This window comes from Rhea americana, unplaced genomic scaffold (genome assembly GCF_003343005.1).
Source record: "Rhea americana isolate MKP2758 unplaced genomic scaffold, rheAme1 scaffold_19, whole genome shotgun sequence".
Taxonomy (NCBI): Eukaryota; Metazoa; Chordata; class Aves; order Rheiformes; family Rheidae; genus Rhea; species Rhea americana.
Genome location: NW_028186038.1, coordinates 355,306 through 375,438, shown reverse-complemented (window position 1 = coordinate 375,438; position 20,133 = coordinate 355,306). Strand labels below are relative to the sequence as shown.

Genomic DNA, 20,133 nt, shown 5'->3' with positions numbered 1-20,133 from the left:
TCTGCTATCTACACGTCTGGTCATCCCTTTGAGGCCTTACTGGACAAGAAGGGGGTGGAAAACTCCTGCCATTCTGCTGTTTGGGACATTTAGATCAAACCCAATCTGGCTTTCCATCATTCAATTTCCTACAAAATTCAATCATTCAAAAGTATGAAATATCAGTCCCTCAAGCTAACAAAAAACAGGGGTCTCCGACACTGAAGCACCTATGCAGGCTTAATACTGACTTCAGCATTTGTCCATTATCACCAAAATAATACTAACATCCCCCACCCTCACCATTTTTTCACCTTAAAGTCTTTAATCTGCTCCAAAACTGAAGAACACATTGCAAGAATTGGATTTGCCTTTTTTTCTTCTTCTATCTTCTCTTCTACTACATTTCTGCGTTGTGATGTCTTTTTCCATTCTTGCTGAGCTTTCTTCTGCTTTTGCTGGAAGAGTTTGGACATTTTGTATACCTCTCGAAAAAAGTCATCAATCTCTGCCTCCATGCTTTCCCCATTTAGTTCAAAAAAGTCACCATCCATCCATCTGAGAAAAAAGTAACGTTAGAAAACAGGATAACAAACACAGTCCGTAAGTATTTGACACCTTATTTGCAACATAAACCTGATTTAGGTTAATAATTATTTAAAAACAGTAAAACTCTTTTTTCTAAGTATTGTCATTCTATGCAAAATTCTATTACATAACTAAAGGTGGTTTTTACGGGCTCCTGAATGCTTCTGYGTAATGCTCTCAAGTCCTGCACATACTGAAACAGTTGCATGTACTCAAAAACATTTGCACAAAAACATAATGCTCTGGATAGAGGTCAACATATGTCATCAAAACATAATAGCCTTTCAGATTTTCAAGAAAATCCACGTTGTCCAGTTATATCAGATTTCACCACTTACAAAGAACACAGACATTGGTAAACAATTTCACTTAATTCAGACTCAGACATATCATAGCTTTTGTGGTAAAATCTAGCTGCTACAGAGTAACATAATCATTTGAGCACATCTACATTTTATTTTGGACAGCTGTTAGATTAAATATGTTTTTCATTATATAGAGATTGTAGTCTTGGTAATTAAACTTCTTCCCCATCTTGCATACAGAATGGTTCATACCTAATCAACCTTTTCTTCATCATATGATTCCTGGCTTATTTATGGGCCTTACTGATATGAATAATACAGTTAGATGGCCATATGAATGATACCAAGTGTGGCTATACTCCTTTACATTATATTAAAAACACTGACTATTTTTCTAGCTTGGATTGCTAATAAGTGATAATCTTTTAGAAGGAAACAAAACCACCTTCTACATCTGACATAAACAAAAACAGTCTGTGTGTTTTATCTTCACCTTCATTTCACCTTCATTTAGATCAAGAGTATGTAAAATTGAGTTACCTTTTTTCTGTTCGCTGCCATTTCAGTATAAGACCAAAAAGTTTCTGATATGGTTCAATCTCAACTTTTATGCTACCGAGGAGTGGGAATTCAGTCAGTTTCCATTTGAAGAGAGTCTCCTCTTTATTAATAAAAGTGACTGTTTCATCAGCCTCTTGTATACGTTTCTGTAATGCTCTCAGGTCAGTCACATACTGAAATCAAATAATTGTATGTCTTCAGAGATATCTAGGTTAAGTTCTGAACAGCTACCACAATATCAAAATATAATAAATTCTTGGACTTTTTGCTTTTAAAAAACAAAATTACTGAGTAGTACTGTGATATCCTGACACTTAAATGCAGGGCATGTTTTAGTGCTTATAAAAGACATTTAGAAAGTTGCAGAGTTTTAGAGCCATTGGTCAGCTCTTCATTAGTAGAAGAAAGGAACTTTTGAGGTTCATTTAACATCAAATCTCCAACAATTACTCTTTCTAACTTGCTATTTTTTCCTTCAATTCCTCAAATTATCAAAACCAGATGATGAAATTTTGATCTCACTGAAGCTATTGACAAGATTCCCATTAATTTCATTTGAGCCAGGACCTCACACTGTATGCTTTATATAAACCAGAGTAAAAAGACAAAAAATARTATTATGTATTTTTAATATTTTAGTCCCTGCTGGAACTCAGCAAACTATCAGTTAATTTAGGCAACATTATGCTAAGTTTTCCAGTCAAAATATTATTGCCAATCTAGTCCAAAAACGGAGGAGGGCATTTTATGAGTATTATCATTGCAGTAATAGGATAACAGACATAAACATATTAGTTCACATTTGCTAACATAATTATTTTTAAAATTAAATTCCTTCAATGAACCTCTGCATTAAACATACAAAATGTTTTTACCAATTTTATACGTTAATCATACCTGTTGCATGCAATCCAGTTCTGAGTATTCTTCCAATTCTGCCACAGAACGCATGAGCCTGCGTATTTCCGTAACCAAATTCTCAGTTTTCTGTGTTAGTTCAAGTTCTCCTTTAAGCCTAGACTGCTCAATCAGCTACAAAACAATTAATTTGTTTTTAGGGTAAAAACAAGCAAAAAAAAAGTCTCTAAGTCCTTTCAATAGTTAACATGCCTAGTGCTATTTAAATTAAATATTTTGAGAATAAATAGAAAATAAACAATATATAGAAGTTATTATCCTTACGCAGCTCAAGTTCTTTGTGGCGGAGCTATCCACACGTTTAAGTGTGCACAGCCTCTGCATGTGAATATGGAATCCCTTACTCAGTAATTGCAGGCAATTCTAACTTCTATAGATCTCCTTCAGCAAYCAGACAAAAGATGGGAGAGCTCCAACGAGTACAGCACGAGGTGTAAACACAGAGACTGGACGTATTAAAAAAAWTAATTCTCATCTTTGAATTTAGTATTATATTGCCTGAAGAGGAGACCTCTACAACAGTGAAAGGCCAGCACTATTCCCTATGTATCTAATGCTACAGAAGTAAGAACTGTAGAACATAAACCCACCCTAAAGCATATGGTCTGCACAAAGAGCAGTTATTTTCAAGGCTATTAACCAAGAAACTGGTCTAGRCAAAGAGGAACACCTACTGCCGTGCAAAAATGATGCAGCAGACAAACTGAACTTTTCCAAGAGAGGAATTAGTCCTCTCCTTTAGCATTAAAATAAGAATGAACTCGTATCTGATAGCATAAATAGACACATAGAGACTGAATGTAAAAACATTCTTATCTTCCGACTCTGGCACTATGCAGGTTGCTAGATATTGTCAGCCATAGACAGATACACTTCTGAGGCATTATCATTAAATCAGACACACTCTACACTGACCTCTTCAGTAAAAATAATTTGAACAGTCATCATGAATTCCCTCTGTACAAGTAGAAAATAAATTCCAATCATTTATTATTTGGGATTATAAAATTTTTTTATAGAGAGATTTTGAGTATTATTAGACATAATAGTCCAAACTGGGTATATTTTAAGTCAGAAACTTATTAGTACCCTTGAACGTATTTCTTGATATATGAGTAAGACTTAGTGGAAGAGAAATCCTAAATTCTAGTATTAAAAAGATACCAACATTTTTATTAAAAAACACAATTCTTAAACATTTTTAAAAGTCAATATTAAATCCAAGAATAAATTCTATGCTGAACTACTATACAGAACCAAGAGAACACCAAAACTTCTGACTCGCTATATCATAGCCAGAGATAAAGAATGCAAGCAAGATGAATATCAACAAGTGGCAGAAAAGGTATTAACACACAGTCACACAGAGAAAAATAAATGTTGCATGCTTTTTTATTAATGATTACTGTTTAAGAAATTCAAATCAAACTGTTCATTTATTGATAGAACAGAACATCATTTTAACTAAATGACTGTCTGTTCAGAAGACTAACTCCTCTGAGGAAATGGYAGATGTATTTTCAGTACTAGCTGATTACGCTATAGGCAATATTAGCTAGTACTGGCCACAAAAAAATTAAGATACTAAGACTTCCAAAGGTTTTCAATTACAGCAAGTACTTTCTGTATTTTAAATCCCTCTACAAATGTACTAGCCCTCTGTTGATAGGGAAAAAAAAAGAAAGAAAGGAAGAAACATACTATTTAAGCACTTTTAAATGAATATGGTTGCATGTTAGATGGTTAGATACATTTTGCTGCTTGAGCTATTTATTTTTGCAGCAAAGTCAAAACTCTAACAAGTCAGAATATGCCACAAACAAAGAAAATATCCTTACATCATCGTGTTCATCAAAAATAGCATTAATCTTCTTTGGCCACAGAATAACCGTTGCATTCAGTGCAAGATCTTCAGGAGCAAACAGAAAAACATCTAAAAAGTAATTAATTCGCTGACAGCACTCCTAAAAAAGACATTTCACGGAAGTTTAAATATTATATACTTGTTTAAGATGTAGAGTACACAAWACTTTCTACAAAGATAAAAAAGAAKTCATTATTTCATGGACTTTTTTAAAATTCAGACTTCCTTCCTTCCATTTTCAGTATTTGGATTTCAATGATGCATTCAAAAAAATTCTTACTGACCTCTGAAAGGGTAAAAAATATTTATATTTACATTAGTAAGTTATCAAGGATTGACTTCTTTGCTTTGGAAGACCACAGAACACACTGAAGACTCAAATTACTACTGTGTCTCTTCTCTGCAACTTTTTTAGTACAATTAATCTGTAATTAATTCATTATTTAGATACATTATCGTGTAATTAATATACTTTACACATGCATATATTGTATAATAATCTTTAATCAACTAAAGATGAATATAAAAACATACATTTAAAAAATTAGTCAAATCTCTGCCCCATTTCTAAGCTTCTTTCTTTAAAGTTGCATTCTATGGCCTGTAAATCCACATATGAACTCTCAACTATTATTTAACATCATTCTATAACACTAATATGTTATATTTTCAGCCTTATTGTCAAAAGAAAATCTGATACRTATCATCTTAACATAGAGCAAAGTGTTTCTTATCTAGCAATATTTTCGGCTGACGTATCTTACACAATTTTCCASTTTTGATCTCTGAGCATGTACAAGGTACTACTGCTAATTTAACATCATCATCTTTATCTCATTCAAATAACAAAATTGATTCTTGACACAGAGGAAATTTTAATCACAAAAGGGTGGCTGCAACAGTGAAGACTTAATATACTATTAAAATCCTTGTGCATTGAAAGTGGTCACAATAGTCAATGACTGTTTTTACACGTAAAATCCTCTTCATATTTGAGTGTTACATTTTTTGAAGCATTTTTTTGTTTTTTGGTTTTGTTTTGGGTGTTTTTTTCAGTCAATAAAGTAAGTCTGTATGTAAAAATTACTAGCCTGAGCATCTTATTATCTGTGGTACTATTAAAAACCACATGATATGCCACATTCTGCATGTCTTCTCACTGGTATGCAGAACACATAGGAGCACAGAATAAGAAGCGTTGCTTGTCTCTCAAGGAAAAGTGAGTGCAGACACCTTTTGTCTGTTCTCCCAAATGAATTCTGTATTTGTACAGGCCAGCATATTTGCTAAAAAGAATTATGAATGAAAGGAATAGTCAATTACCTTGATCCTTAACAACAGTTCCTGAATACCCTTGGTTTTCACCWTCTTTATGTAAGCTATTGTTTCCATCATTTCCTCTGTGGTCTCAGGAACTTTTAATGCACGTTCTTTAATTGCTTCAAATTCCCTGCATATCCTATGAATTTATTTTTACATAAAAGATTCACATACACATAGACACAGGTAAATATTACATATCTGTAGTAAATATTTTGCTATTTTGAGGATATGGAACCACTATAAGACTGGACTATAACTTGTAAATTTTAACCTAACAAATTATTACCATTTCACTAATGATTTAATCTAATTGAACCTGCAATCTATCCTTCAGAATTCGTTAGTGTTATTATCTGTTATTATCTACAAAAATTTAAGAGTTAGCTATCATATAATAAGAGAATCAAGTTGGTCATTCCTTTGACAGTGCAGGAGTACTGCATTTCATGCTTAAAATGTCAGAATGGTAAGGGAAGCCTCTTGATCATTTAGTTCCCCCAGTATCCAAGTCCAGTAATAATACTGCTCCCCTGCTAGTTTTGGAGTCTGGAATACAGAGAAAAATGTATCAGCTAGTACAACTTGCATAATATCTTAATTTAGCCAAGAAACTTTGCTAAATAGAAGTACAGTATATTTACATTTCTTCTACATATTTCTGCTATGCATTTAAAACGTGCAGCATTCACAAGCAGCAAATTCTACTTACTTTTCATTTTCCTCTCTGTGATTTGCAACTATTCTCTCCATAAGAACTTTTGCAAAGTTTTTTGCTTTATCAGCCAAACCTTGCTTTAAATCATCACAGTCCAAATGGATCATAGGGAAACTAGCAAGCTGTGGTAAACTCATGATTTCCTTAGAGAGGGTGAAGAATTCATCTATGAACTTTAAAAGAACATTAAAGATTTTACACTCCAGAGCTATTATTTAACTACTTTGTTCAGTGAATAAGTATTACACATCAAGGAAAATAAATAATTACTTGTTCTATTTACCACATACATTTCTAGGAAAAAAATGTTTATGGTGTAGAATTGCAGGTAGTTGATATAATTTTTTAGCTTAAGGCTGAGCACCTGTTTTCCTGGCGCTCAGAAAAATCTGCTCCACTTTTATTATGCTCTGTGTACGTTAAATGTAATACATAAAATGTAGAATTAAAACTTACAGCAGTATATTCATCAAAACTGTGTTCTTCTGTTTCAAATCTTTCTATTCGTGCACATGCAGTTCCATCTACAAGCCAGCCGTATCTTTCAACTACAATTCAATAACCACATTAATAGTACAATGCATACACATAACAGTAAGTTAATTATTTCAAAAAAGTAACAGAGTTGTAACTTAAAATACACTTACCATAGTTTTCAAAATATTGCTTTGGACCTTGTAAGTTGTCCTTGATGGATTTTTTCAGTGTAGATGTGGCCCACGCTATAACATGACTAGCGAGCTCAGTATTGAGGGTTGTCGTGCCTCCCGTTAGCCAAGAATGTACTGTTTGGATATTCTAACAGAAGTGCAAGTTGGGATTATTTACTTTAAATGACAACGAAAAAAAAAAAACAATACAGGGATATACCTGTTTTAAAAGTAAGCTGCAGCCAGGCTCCAAAAGAGACTATATCAGAAAAGTATGAGACCTTAATCAAGCCTAAGGCCGTATGCTTCATATACACCTAAGTAACTCTTACTGATTCAAGTAATCAAATAAGATATATAAAAGACAGTCAAAGTTTAATTAAATTACCCTGGTTTACATAAAACTGAATTCTATCCTATGTGCAAACAGACACAAACCCACAAGACTTCCCTGAAAGTACAGCACATCCTGTATCATTAAATGCCAACAGTCTGATTCACAGGGGTACAACTAAAACCCACAGAAAGGCTATCTTCCACAGAGTCAGACTGATTCCTAAGACACAAATCTTTACATTTTGTATCATTAGTTGTCAGGGATTCGAGGCTTTTCTTTTTCTTAAAAAGAAGAGGAATATCAACTCTCACTTTCCTTGTTCTTCTTTGGGGACTTTAATCATCAGCACAAATTTATTGTAAATTATGGTACATAAAGGTGTACATCAGAGATATTTGTATTCAAAATGTTAGCTCACAAAGAGTATACACAGCAAATTCACACTTTTTGATTGCCAATGTTAAAAATAAAGTAGACAATATGGCTACTTATACATTTAATATACTTTTAGGCTTTCTAAAGAGAGCAAACAAGAAAACAAAAAGGTTATCTTCTAATTAGTTTTCTTTCCTGGATAAATTTTCAGCCTAGCTTCTATTTGTAGTAATTAACAAGTAGACAATTGTTTGTGAACACRAACACTGCTTTGCAGATTAAAACAGTAGATCAGTTGTGTAGGTTACAACAGTAGATTAAGGCAATTGGTAGTTCATGTGCAAATTGCTCATAAACAAGGAGTAACAAAATGAGTTTCAGAGCTTGGGATTCTGGTAGCCATCAAGAATCACTTGAACTGTGAAATTTCAGGGAAAATATATACTTTAAGTAGCATTCTKCTTCTCATTACCATGGTAATTAGGCTCCTAAAACATTAGTATCTTCACACATTAAGTAACTTAGCACTTACATATTTAAATAAAAATAAAAGCGCACCTGAAGAGTTTGTCCTGTCCGAGTCACTATAAACAGAATTGCTTCTTCCAGGTCTTGGAAGCTTGGATAAAATTCCATTTTTTCCTCATCAAATGTCAATTCCATTTTAAATAAAGGTAGACAACTTCTGTCTTCAGGATCAAAAAGTTTCACAAAAGCTTCAACAGTTCTTCTCAGTAACTCTTTCAGCTAGACAATAACATATATCACCTATTAACTGAAAGCACAAAACCCCCTCTTTTTCTTTCCCTTCGTTCAGTCAACTAGGATTTCCATTCATTTTAGCACTATGAGCCTGATTCATGAATAACGAATAGTGAAGTATAAATTTTTATAAGTATAAGTGACTTTTTTTTTGCATATGACTGACTTGTTTAGAATACTATTCCAATATTATTCTATAATGTCTGCAAAGCTTTGATCCAAAAAATGTCTTCTTGAATTGCTGGAAGTACATTCCAAGTGATTACTGTATTTGTAAATCGAACAACTGGTTATACTGGTTCATTGGTAATTACAGAAGAATATTTTTCATTTTCAGTAAACTGAAAAATTTGAAAAAAAAGTCTCAATCTGAAATCAGTAATTTCATCTGTATGTTTAAATTTTATTATGAAATAAAACGATAGCAAATTCTTAAAACAAAAAAAAAGTGATAAACACTTCAAATAACTGTCATCTTGACATGAATAAATAGAAAAAAAAAAGATTAAGTATCATTCCTCACAGAAAAAAGTTGTGTTTGCAAGTCTGCTGAACTATAGCCACTTGCATAGACATTGGTAGCGCCGCACCTTTAGTCTGTTTGAATAGATACGTCTGCTTTCAGGGGAGAGGCTAGGTTTTGTTCATTTTGTTTACTAATATATGACATGTAATTATAGAGCTAAGAACAATGATAAGAAAGGTCCAGAAAACATCAAAATAATTCTTTAAGCTATTTGAATGTCCAGTTGGTAGAATGGTAGATTCTTTGTCTAAAAACTGCAAGAAAAACAAGCAGACAAGCCAACGTAGGTATTTTAAATAAGAGAAGTTAAAAAGATTTAACTTTCTGTGTTGAATAGTTTCTTGTATTACAAGCAATAGACAGTAAAAAATGATCAGCTAAAGAGRCTCTAGATCATTTAAGGTGTTGATTTGTGAAAACCACTTAAATTTCACAATAATTTTTCATACGCAGGAAAGATTTTTACCTGATTAGACATAAGTGTAGCCACACTGTTATAAAAAGAGTCAACCCGATCCAACTTAACACCATCAAATGCCTCCTTCTGAGTAAAGAGATTGATAACTCTTGGATACCATGTATTCAACAATTTCTCTTCTGATTTTGAACAGCTTAAAGACACATCAGTCTTTAAAGATTCACAGTCAATTGGACCTTCCGATCTAGAAAACAGTATTACAGACAACTGTATAAACTGAATTAGAATAAAAATGCAGTAAAGTAATACTAATGCTATACGCATTCTCACAAACTCATTCTTCCTTAGTAGAAAAGCACAATGGGAACCTAAGCATCACTCTTGCAGTCTTAAAGGTGGCAGGGGGAAACCAACCCTACAAAGTAAAGAACTGCTACTGGCAAAATTGATGAGCAAAAGACACAGAAAACTAAATGTAACGACTGAAAAAAAAATCAGTAATTGATGAAAAACAGTAAGAGCAAGAAATCAGAACTTAAGGATTATTGTAGGATTCCCTACAGATAGAAATACTATAAGAAGTCAAAAGTGTGCTGCAATACAAAGTTACCCACTAAAAAAAAACTGAATGACACATTGAACAAATTTATAACCACACTAAATAACAAATTGCACAAATTCCTTTCTTTACTAGCTTCAGAAATATATATATATGTTTATAACTCACCATAACAGACTTTACCTGAAATTTGATAAATCCACTATAAGTAAGTTAGAGAATGCTGTATAACCGATATCCAGTAATGTTTTCAGTGTAGGGTGAAGAATGTGTAAGTTAGAAAGGATTTGCTCTTTTGCTTGGATAAAATTGTTATGCCATGGTCTAGAGAAGTCCAGGCCTCTGAAAAATAAATACATACAAGCAATTTAAGAGCTCAGATAGTATTTAAATAAAATGTTGTTAAATATAAAATGTTCTGTTAAAAAGATTATCCTCTGACATGAGCACATAATTGTCATATACATATCTACAGTATAATGCAGCAGAAGCTATAAAGAAAATCTGTCCAACCATCCATGCTTTAACACTCCAGCATCTTTTCAAATCACTTGTTCTTCCTGAAGGTCTGTCAGTATAAACTTTTAACTTCATCAGCTGCTAACAAGAAGTACCTATCATCAGTAGTCAGATGACAGATAAACATTTTGATGCTTCAACAAATTGTGCAATTTAGGTAATTACGTTCTGACTGCCTGAACTCCTCTTCTRTTTTAGTAGAGTGTAAAATTTGTTGCTTTCTGTCTTAAGCTTCATCTCGTAGCATGAAAGTCAGATGAAGCCTTCACAGTGGGTGCAGTTTCAGAATGTTATACTACTGCATAACGCTGCTGTCTACCAGTAAATGGCTCCCCCCATTTCATTGCATGAATAGCTGCAACATGACTTTTAGTCTCCGAGCATTCAGAACCAGAAGTGTCACTTGCAGGCGTTAGTGCTACTCAGTGAATGCAACAGTAAAAAAAACAAAAAATACTGTCCATGCCAAAACTTTGTGAAGTATTTAGATATAAGACATTCAGATAGAACACCGTCTACAGAAAAAAAAATAATTTCTCATTAATGCACTACAGCATTAATATTATGCCACAACTGCGCTCATGCAGCTTGCCAAGAATTTCACACGTACAGCTGAATGTGTTTCACTCTAAGCTATTTGCTAACTTAATCCACTCACAGAGGTGATACAGGCAAAGACGCCTCCTCTTCATCTTCAAGCCCTTTCACATCTGGTTTAATAAGAACACTTCGCACTAGAAAAATTAATAAACAGATGAAGATAAGAAGAATATTAAGCCATATTCAATAGGCCCTGTACTTTCTCAGTCTTTCTCCAGATAGGACCAAGAATGTAGCATGATGGAAATATAACTCTATCACCCAAGTTTTCAAAACAGATTTCCCCCAAACTAACCAGAAATTGGAATTTTTGCTAAACACCAATAATTAATGAGATAGCTCATTCCCTTATTCATCAAGGTTTCCAGAGAAGCAAGTGTTTAAATAATTATTTATGGCAATTTTGCTTAATGCAGGTATAGTGGGATACCACTGATAATGTTATGCAGTTAGTAACATTCTAAATCCTGTGATTTGTTTTTAATTTGTTTTTAAAAAGACCAGCCACACACAAAATTTGGAGCAGAATTTGGCTCATTTTCAATTTTCAGATACTTTGAAAGAAGTGGTACTAAAACATGATTTAGAGGGAACATAGTTTCAAAATTCAGTTTAGAAGTGAGTTGTAACAGTGATATCTCAACACAGCTAATTATATTTTCAGGTTTTTATGGGGAGCTTCCTCATACACATAAAGTAGCATCAGAAGAATTATGAATGTGCTCAAGGCAATATTGAATAAAAAGCTTGAAAATCTGCTGTTCCTGAAGAACCAAAAAAGGATGACTATGACATAAAAAGTAGAAAAAAAAAAAACAATACACTCTCACAATTAGCTAAACAGGCTAATGTCTTAATCAAAGTAAGGCCATCAGCAAATGCCTTTGCTTGAACTTTACCTTCAGCTAGTTAAGATAAATTTTAACTAACCAAAATAAAACTAGATGTTTTTGCCTTAGGTGTTTTTGAGAAATGACTGTCTGAAGCCGTTGATTTGAAAGATCAGTTGCTTATGACAAAAATCATGTCTGTTCAAAAGTGTAAGTTAGAAAAATTATTTTTAGTGGGCACACATAGAACAGCTTATCATATGTATACAATAGCATATTAATATTAGAATTATGTAATTTGTGGCACTTACCCACACATCTCCTCATGCTCATTTCAAAGTCCCTTATTACCTCCCCCAAAAGTTTTTCAACTAATAGCTCTCTGTCTTTGCCTTCCATGAGCGACTGCGGCACCAACGTGAGCACGGCCATTAGCCACTCCTGCTGAATGGGAACTACCGGATTACTTTGCACACATTTCTTCATAAAGAGATAATTGGTCTGAAAAGACAATACTGTTATAGGTCTAATAATTGGCCACTTAAGTGGTTTTGCATTAAGTTTGACAATGAACTCTCTCCTTACTCATCATTTTTGTAACTATGGGTATGTGACCTAATCAAATCTTCTAAGTATGCAGTGACTCATGCACTGCTCAGGTACAAAATACTGTACTTTTAGTACGGCATTTTCCTTGCTTCTCTGCTAAGTTCTGTGACTGACAGCAAAACAGTCCAAGGCTCGTATTTGTGTTCTTTGGATAAACACTCATCTGGCAAGTGTAAGAACAAATGGCTTTTTGGACAAAATGCCAAACAAATAGGGATTTATACTCTGGAGCAATGAAGTTTTTTATAAAACAAAAAACAATCGGAATCTCTGCAGTCCTCAGGATGAATTTTCTAATATTGGCTGGGAAACTATAATCAAATTTCCCTCAGGCTATTTAATACAAATCCTTAATGCAAATTTGGGTCGAAAGTGACTCTCAGAGATAAATTCTTATGTTAAAAACTATGCACATAAATTTGACAATTTACACATGCCCATTCCTTCTTCAAATCAGGTGAACAATACCAAAGATTGCTTTTTGTACAGGCTAATGCGTGATTAATGAGCTCAACTGAAAAACTTCTGAGAATTATTAGTAATGAATTTTAAGAAAAGTTTAGATCAAATCTTAGATTGCTGACACATTTCTGTAACAGAAAATACTTTCCTTCTAGTGGACCGTGAAAAAAGATTTGCTTCCTACCCATTTTTCCCCCTCAAAATAGCTGCAAAAAGCTTTTCTTATTTAACAGTCATTAATTCCATAAAACAGACACAACTCTTCTGCATAGACAGATCATTCAGTATTCCACTTTAGAAAAGCATAAGAATTTAAACTCACTCTTCGTTTTTTTTGCTCGCTGTTCATCTGCATAAAAAGGAACAAGAAAGCTCCAATGTATTAAGAATTTACCAAAAAATATTTTTTTGCTTTCTAAATTTAACAATTATTACTGCTAAACAAAGACTTTATTCTACAGACATGTAAGTATCAACCTCAATGGGAATATTCCCACATATAAATCTATTTATGAATCATTAATAACTGAGGTAAGTAAGTAAATACTAAGAAGTAGGAGCATAAATACCCCAGTAACAAAGAACAATATAGGTAATAGATAAATTTAAAAAAAATACCACATCTGAAGAATTGTATACTCACAGTCGAAGGTAGTTCTGGGATAGGAGGTACAGGAGTTCTTTGATGTTTTTCTTCCATGGATACCTGATAGACTTTTAAAGCTCGATCAATTCTGAAGTAAAACAYACAGTCAGCAGTGCTTAAAATGCTTAAATTATAAATAAAACTGAAAACTACAAATAAAATGTTAAAATATATTAAAAATAATGCAATCATTTTAATTTTTCATGTTTACTAGCTGATCTCTAAATTTAAGCAAYGGTCTCTTTGCATATTCTCTTTCCTTCTGTATAAAAGGCCATATTTACCTTAGTTACAATCACAGTATATATTTGGCTTGATTGACCTCAACCTATTGTCCAGTTCTGCTGTTAACATTACCTGTTACTTTTCCTCAACCAGCTACAGCTACTAGACCCTGTCCAATGTATTATGTTAAAATAAAATAAAAAAGCGCAGAATAGAACTCCTAAAGCAATTTATTTGAAAAATAACCTTTTTTTACTACCTCAGGTTATAAACTGCCAAATAACTATTAGAATACTTTAAATGGGTAATATTAGAACATCCTGCTGACTTTATCCATTAAAATATTGCAACTCATACTTCTGGGATGCAGTCTTGTGCATCTCTTAGTTTAGTAAAGCTAAAAATCTCCCAAGTGGAAGTAAGACTACCCATTTCAGAGATGCACACAACTGCCATTACTTCATAGGAATGACAAACACTCAGATGGGTCAGGGTGCAAATTCCTTTTCATTTAAAAGAAAATCCTCCTGGAAGGGGAGCAACAGTAAAGGTTACAGAACAGATATATATGTAAAAAATACACTTACTTACTTTCAACAAAATGAATCTTTCTTACAGGATCTTTAATTTATCTGATCRGGGAAATTAAGACTAACTCCTATATCCATGGAAATGGACAAGGCATAATTGATTCATCAGCACATATAGTACAGAAATATTCTACACAACCATTAGCAAAGTTATACTGACTGTTCAATCTCACTACCAAAAAACTTTACATAATAGCATTTCCCGACTCTGTTTAAAAATACAATTTGTTTTCAAACTGTATATATACCTTTATTAAAGGTACACTTTCACTTCTTATGCCTACATTAATCAGCAAATTTAACATAATGATCAGCCTTCTTATTTAAAAATGAAAATACACTTGTTAGGAAATAGCCTGGCCATGAATTAGAATATAAACTAAATTGAGTTAATTGCAGGTACCCCATGAAAAATCAGGGATAAAGCTTTGCTTCTTTTTATGTAATTATTATATAACTCTTGTGTGTATATATATATGCATGTAACAAAATCTTTATATACATCTATAATACAAACTGTTTTTATTGTCAGAAATAATATTAGTGTGTAAGTCATCCATTTTGCCTTTTTCATTTTGATAGGGTTTTCAGTATTACTTTAATATGAGGGCTTCTGCAAATCTAGAAAAGATAACTGTATAAACACAATGAGCAATTTCAGAAGAAATAGTGACAGGAAAAAAAATTACTGTAATTCTTTTAAAATACCTTCTAAACTTCACACTGACAATACTCCTTTAACCAGCTCAGAGTTGTCTTTCTCAACGATACATTTTTGTCTAAAAAGAATAAATTCAAATGTATCTGAAATCTATTTTAGAAGTATGAAGAATCAGTATCCAGGTAGAACTCTGAAAAATATTTACACTACCTAAATCACTTCATCACACAATCATCTTATTTAAAAGATTGATTCACTTATGCTGTCTTACAAAATGAACTATGTTCCAAAGGAGTATGCCATTTGTCAGAATGTTGGTCAGCAGTCACCTTATAATACAATAAATTATCACAATGCCACACTGCACACAAATGCCTTTTTCTACCACGTTGAGCATCTGCATTCTAAGAACTGCACTCTGCTACTGTTGATACCATTTAAAGTTCTGGATCTACTTTCTAAGAGTTAAAAATCAAAAGACCTTCTGTTTGTTAAATTTGTATTGTAACAACCTTTAAATTATTAAAGGAAATGGGGGGTTGGTCCTTCCAACTTCCAATACTTTAATTTAGCCACTGAAGTGAAACATGAATGGCAAAGGATTTTGTTAAGCAATTGTTTACCATCACTAAATTTAGCCACAGCACATGGCACCGCTAAAGACACACATAGAAAAAAAACATATGCATACTTACTGATACAAATGACAATACTTAAAATGCATTCAGTTAAGACTGCTTTTAGGTCTTTAACTTCCTTTTCTTCCTCCTGAGGCCAAGTTTTCTTTGTGCTCTTTAATCCTATTAAACTCCATTAGATTTCCTCCTGTTTTTAATCTTATGTCTGACTGAAAAAGCAAGTTGCTCTAAGTTTCACTACACTACTACAAACACTGCAATCTTAGCCCACGTAATTCTCACGTTTTTTGGCATGACTATGGATTCTTCAGTAAGTTTCATTCTTTTTGAAAAAGGTATTCATAAAGAGAAAGAACTTTTTTCAGTCTATCATAAACAACATTCAAAATGTGAAAGTCACTTTTTCCCTCCACAGCTCGCCCCAACAAATACACCTCAAGCAAGATTCCTGGTGTTGTAAAAGAAAACATCAGATTCCATCAAGTACTGTCCATTACTACTGATTTTAGAWGGAAAACTTTCTGCATTGTACGAATAACTTCAAAACCCTCTAAAATAAACAARTATCATTATAATTTCTCAGCTGTCAAAAGTGCAGTATTTCTTTAATTCGACTTTCAACAGAATTTATTTCTTGAATTACATGAAACTCACAGTAATTGATTAAGCATCTTTTGCTGTTCTTTGACTCTTCGGTATGTCAGTAGTTTATTCTGTAATGGTGAGAAATCAGATGTGACCRTTGAGGGTAAAACAATAGGAAGAAAAAAAGTTTTTCGAGTCTTTTTGTTAGAAGGGGATGTTGCTCCACTTGAGTGCGGCATCTAAAACCGTAACAAAAACAAGGTATTAGAACACAACTAATCCTGTCCACAAAGCAGTTTACCAGATGTGCGCAGTAAAATGAGGTGGCTTCAGGGATTTCCAGAATGAAGGTATAAAAGCTACAGAAAAATATCGCACATGTTCAACAGAAGGTGCATACGAAGTCTGAAATAAACAGTAGAAAAGATAGCACAGTTTTATTAAATCAAGATTAGCATATTGCATAAGAATAAAGGTCTGTTACAAATGTCTTCAAGTGCCTACACACGGAGCAGAAGACCCCAGCAAAGCAGCCTGTTAAACTCACCCAGTAGACTGCACCTGACTGGCCCTGATCTAGCATAACGTTTCCTGACAGGGCCCAAGACAGCATTGCTGTTTCTATGGCTTCAGAGCAGGATCCAGGCTCCAAACAGAGAAAATGCAAATGAAAGCATGGAAAGAGAACTGAGTCTTTGCTGAAAGAAATGTCCATCCTACCTAGAGTGATGGAATCCGTGGAGGAAGGTGGATTCAATACATAAGGGGAAAAGCATGTACAAATACAAAATTATACTTGGAGGGTGTGGGTGACTACCTACTCCTTTCTTGTCTGGTAATGTAGAGTTTTTCTCACTTCTCTTAAGTCTGCTTGCGTTAATAATATGGAAGAGAAATTAGGACAAGGTTGGCCTCTGAAGTTGTTAAGAAAAAAATGCCCCAAAGCAAACTCCGTTGGGTATTACTGAAATGATACAGTTGCTGCCAATTTTCAAAGCAATACGAGGTCCTAAAATGATGCAGATGATAGAGAGTAAATCTTTGAAGGAGAAGAAACAAAACCACATCCCTGTTCTTCCCTTCGTATTTCTCAAGTAAAAAAGCATTGAGCCTATTTTCTACCTGTAACATAACCACCAAAAGTTATATTAAGCATATAGAAAGGTTAAGGAACTGTATGACCATCTTAAAAAAAAATGTAAAATTGGATACCTCTGAAAAGTAATTCCGTGATACTAAAAGTCTTGTGGTGAATCTACCAGGATTCTTAAGCACTTTGACGGTCCAGCATATAAAGATGAACTCCAYCCAGAGTCGCAGCTGATAGCATTTTATGTATTTATATTCAGCTGCCTCTTTGGAAGCACTTACGAGTCACAGAGGCAAGTGCTTCTGCAGTTACAAAGCAGCTGCTTGACACTACTTTACCTTTTTACCACTGTAGCAGCTCTGAGCTCCCTAAATAACACTCACCCATAGCACGCCAGGATGTGCACCTTCAGAAGCAAGACTAATGTGAGCTAAAAATAAAATTAGATAACTAAGACTAATGAGGCAAGCGATGTCTAAATGAGGCTGAAAGGATGTGAAGAAGTCCTGGCTTGCAGCTGCAGAAGGTTCCCAAAGAAAGGGTGAGGATGGGTGGTAACTCAGTGGGGTAAACATATGATCCAAGCTAGGCTGTGTATCAGAGGAAATTTGCCTATGATCACAGTTTTGGAGAGCTGGGTTGTGCAATAGGATAGCAGAGAGAGGTATGTATTTTAAGTAGGAAATTTGTTTTGGGAGCCCAGTGAAGATATGCAGCAGGTAATAGGGGAAAGAAAGAATGCTAACCATAGTTAAAGATACTTGGCAGCCAAAGCTCGATAACCCCCGCTTTAGAGAGAAATAGAAAAACTGCTGCTTAACTGGGCTCTGCTGTACTAACAGACAGTCTTTCTAGCAGCTTAGTCTTGCTTCCTGATGAGTGTGACTAGTTACGTTTTATGATCCCAAAAGATTCACTATAGCATCCTCCAGGAAACACGATGCACAGCTTCTACAAACTCACAGCTGTATTTCAAGACGTTCTTGCAGGGGAACAGAAAGACAAAACTACGTTCTAAATTAGTGCTGCATCYTAGGAATTAATTCAACCTGGGGGATGGGGGTGAGGAGGTGGGGGGAAAGGACTACAGATAGAAATAAAGATACGCTGAACAGAGCCAAGCAGACGTGCCATCTTCCCGGCCATTCCCCCCGCCGAGCCGGGACGGMGGGCGCAGACCCGCCGGGGCGGAAAGGGAACACGCAGCAGGGCAACCACAACGCCTGCGGCCGCCGCCGCAGCACCCCCCGCCCGCGGCCCCCGTGGCCCTCACCTCTGCCTGCGCGGCGGGCGCGCAGCCGCTGGCGCAGGGGGGCAGCGCGGGACAACGCTGCGGTTGCCGCGGAGACGAGGGCGGGCGGGCGCCGCGCGCCGGGCGGGGCCTCGCGGCGGCCGTTAACGGTCGAAGGCGGGAGTGGGGGCGGGGCAGCGCGGCGAGCTCCCGGCCCCTCTCAGCCTGCGGGGTCCGGGCCTGCGAGGTCTCTGAGCGGAACAAGCCCGCGGGAGGGCGGGTTTGGTGCCGCCGGCTCTGCCGCCCGCGGTCGCGGCTGTCCTGAGGCGCTCGCCCACCTGGAGCCCGGACGCTGTCCCTTCCGGTCAGCGTCCCTCAAGCCGTTTCAAGCCCTAGTTGTTCGCTGCGGTTTCAGTGCAGCCCCTCCACAGTATATGAGCGCCCTTAGCACGGCTACGTGTGCTAGTCATGACCGATCTCAGCCCCAAGATACCAGATGACTTGCACACAAAACCTTAATTTTGCTAACAGCCAGACCCTTAACCATGTCCCCTCTGCTTTCAGAGCAGACCAGACTCCTCTCCTGAAAAAATTTAACCACACAGGCTTTAAAACAGTGAGTAGTGCCTCTACAGACCCCTACTGTTAGCAAGGTTCACCTGTCCAAAATAAAAAGCTGGTTCAAGGCCTATTTATTCTACAGAAATGATGTTTGTTGTGCTTTGCACAACAGCAGAGTAATAATAAATTTTTACTGAAAAAAGGACAGTTGGAAAAATCTTATCTAAAATTTCTCAGCCTGACACAAACTTACATACAGCCTAATCGAGTCATTAAGTCCCTCTCCTCCAGTCTTCTGTCTGAACAAAGCAGGTAAAACCTTTGTTTCACATCAGAGCAAGGATGCTTAAAAATATGTAACCTCAACAGCTGTACCTGTTGCTAAGCTCCTCCACTTACTTTGCAGAAATACAAATGGAAACTAAAACAAACAAATCTACAGATTTACCACCCATGGGCCTACCTTTGACAAAGACACTTAATGCCCTAATTTTAGATCTATGTGGGTAGAGCCCTCCGAGCACAGAGACTGCAACAGCAAAAGCAGTAGAGAATTTTGTTGCTTAGGGCCATTTCAGAAAGCACCAGGCACTTTCCTAGCAAGTACCACAGTTTGGTGACAGTTCAGTTCACCCAATCTTGATCAAGCAGAAAATAATGCCAAACCATCGGTACAATGGTTTATATCGATYTATCCAGAAGCTTTCACCTATCTGCACAATGCTTAGAAAAGCAGCGCCCTTTTGGACGGCCGTTTATCAAGCCATGAAGCCTTTCCCGGACAAACGTTTGTCGCAAAGGGCACCATCCGCAACGCTTCGCCCGCCAACCCCCTCGCAGCGATAGCAGAGGCTAACGCCGGGACAAGGCGCCGAGACAAGGCGGCCCCTCAGGCCGGGCGGAGGCGCGGAGGCGACTCCCCAGAGGCGGAGCGCGCGGCCGCCCCGCCCCGCTGGGCCGGCGCGCAGGCGCACTCGGTGGCGGCGCCCAGCAGCGGCGCCGCGCC

The 20,133-nt window shown here is 35.9% G+C and overlaps 1 protein-coding gene across 1 annotated transcript in view; it reads right to left on the bottom strand.

Annotated features, from left to right (window-relative positions):
• DNAH12 (dynein axonemal heavy chain 12) overlaps positions 1-16,484 on the bottom strand; it is a 72,478-nt gene extending 55,994 nt beyond the window's left edge. The window contains exons 1-16 of the mRNA XM_085302334.1: positions 16,315-16,484; positions 13,544-13,634; positions 13,223-13,249; positions 12,141-12,330; positions 11,058-11,133; positions 10,064-10,222; positions 9,370-9,565; positions 8,174-8,362; positions 6,901-7,051; positions 6,710-6,801; positions 6,248-6,426; positions 5,539-5,674; positions 4,190-4,315; positions 2,331-2,465; positions 1,413-1,606; positions 294-537 (exon numbers count right to left, since the gene is read on the bottom strand). Coding sequence (XP_085158460.1) covers positions 294-537; positions 1,413-1,606; positions 2,331-2,465; positions 4,190-4,315; positions 5,539-5,674; positions 6,248-6,426; positions 6,710-6,801; positions 6,901-7,051; positions 8,174-8,362; positions 9,370-9,565; positions 10,064-10,222; positions 11,058-11,133; positions 12,141-12,330; positions 13,223-13,249; positions 13,544-13,634; positions 16,315-16,484 — 2,355 coding nt within the window. The remainder of the gene's footprint in view (positions 1-293; positions 538-1,412; positions 1,607-2,330; positions 2,466-4,189; positions 4,316-5,538; positions 5,675-6,247; positions 6,427-6,709; positions 6,802-6,900; positions 7,052-8,173; positions 8,363-9,369; positions 9,566-10,063; positions 10,223-11,057; positions 11,134-12,140; positions 12,331-13,222; positions 13,250-13,543; positions 13,635-16,314) is intronic.
• Between the last annotated feature and the right edge of the window lie 3,649 nt (positions 16,485-20,133).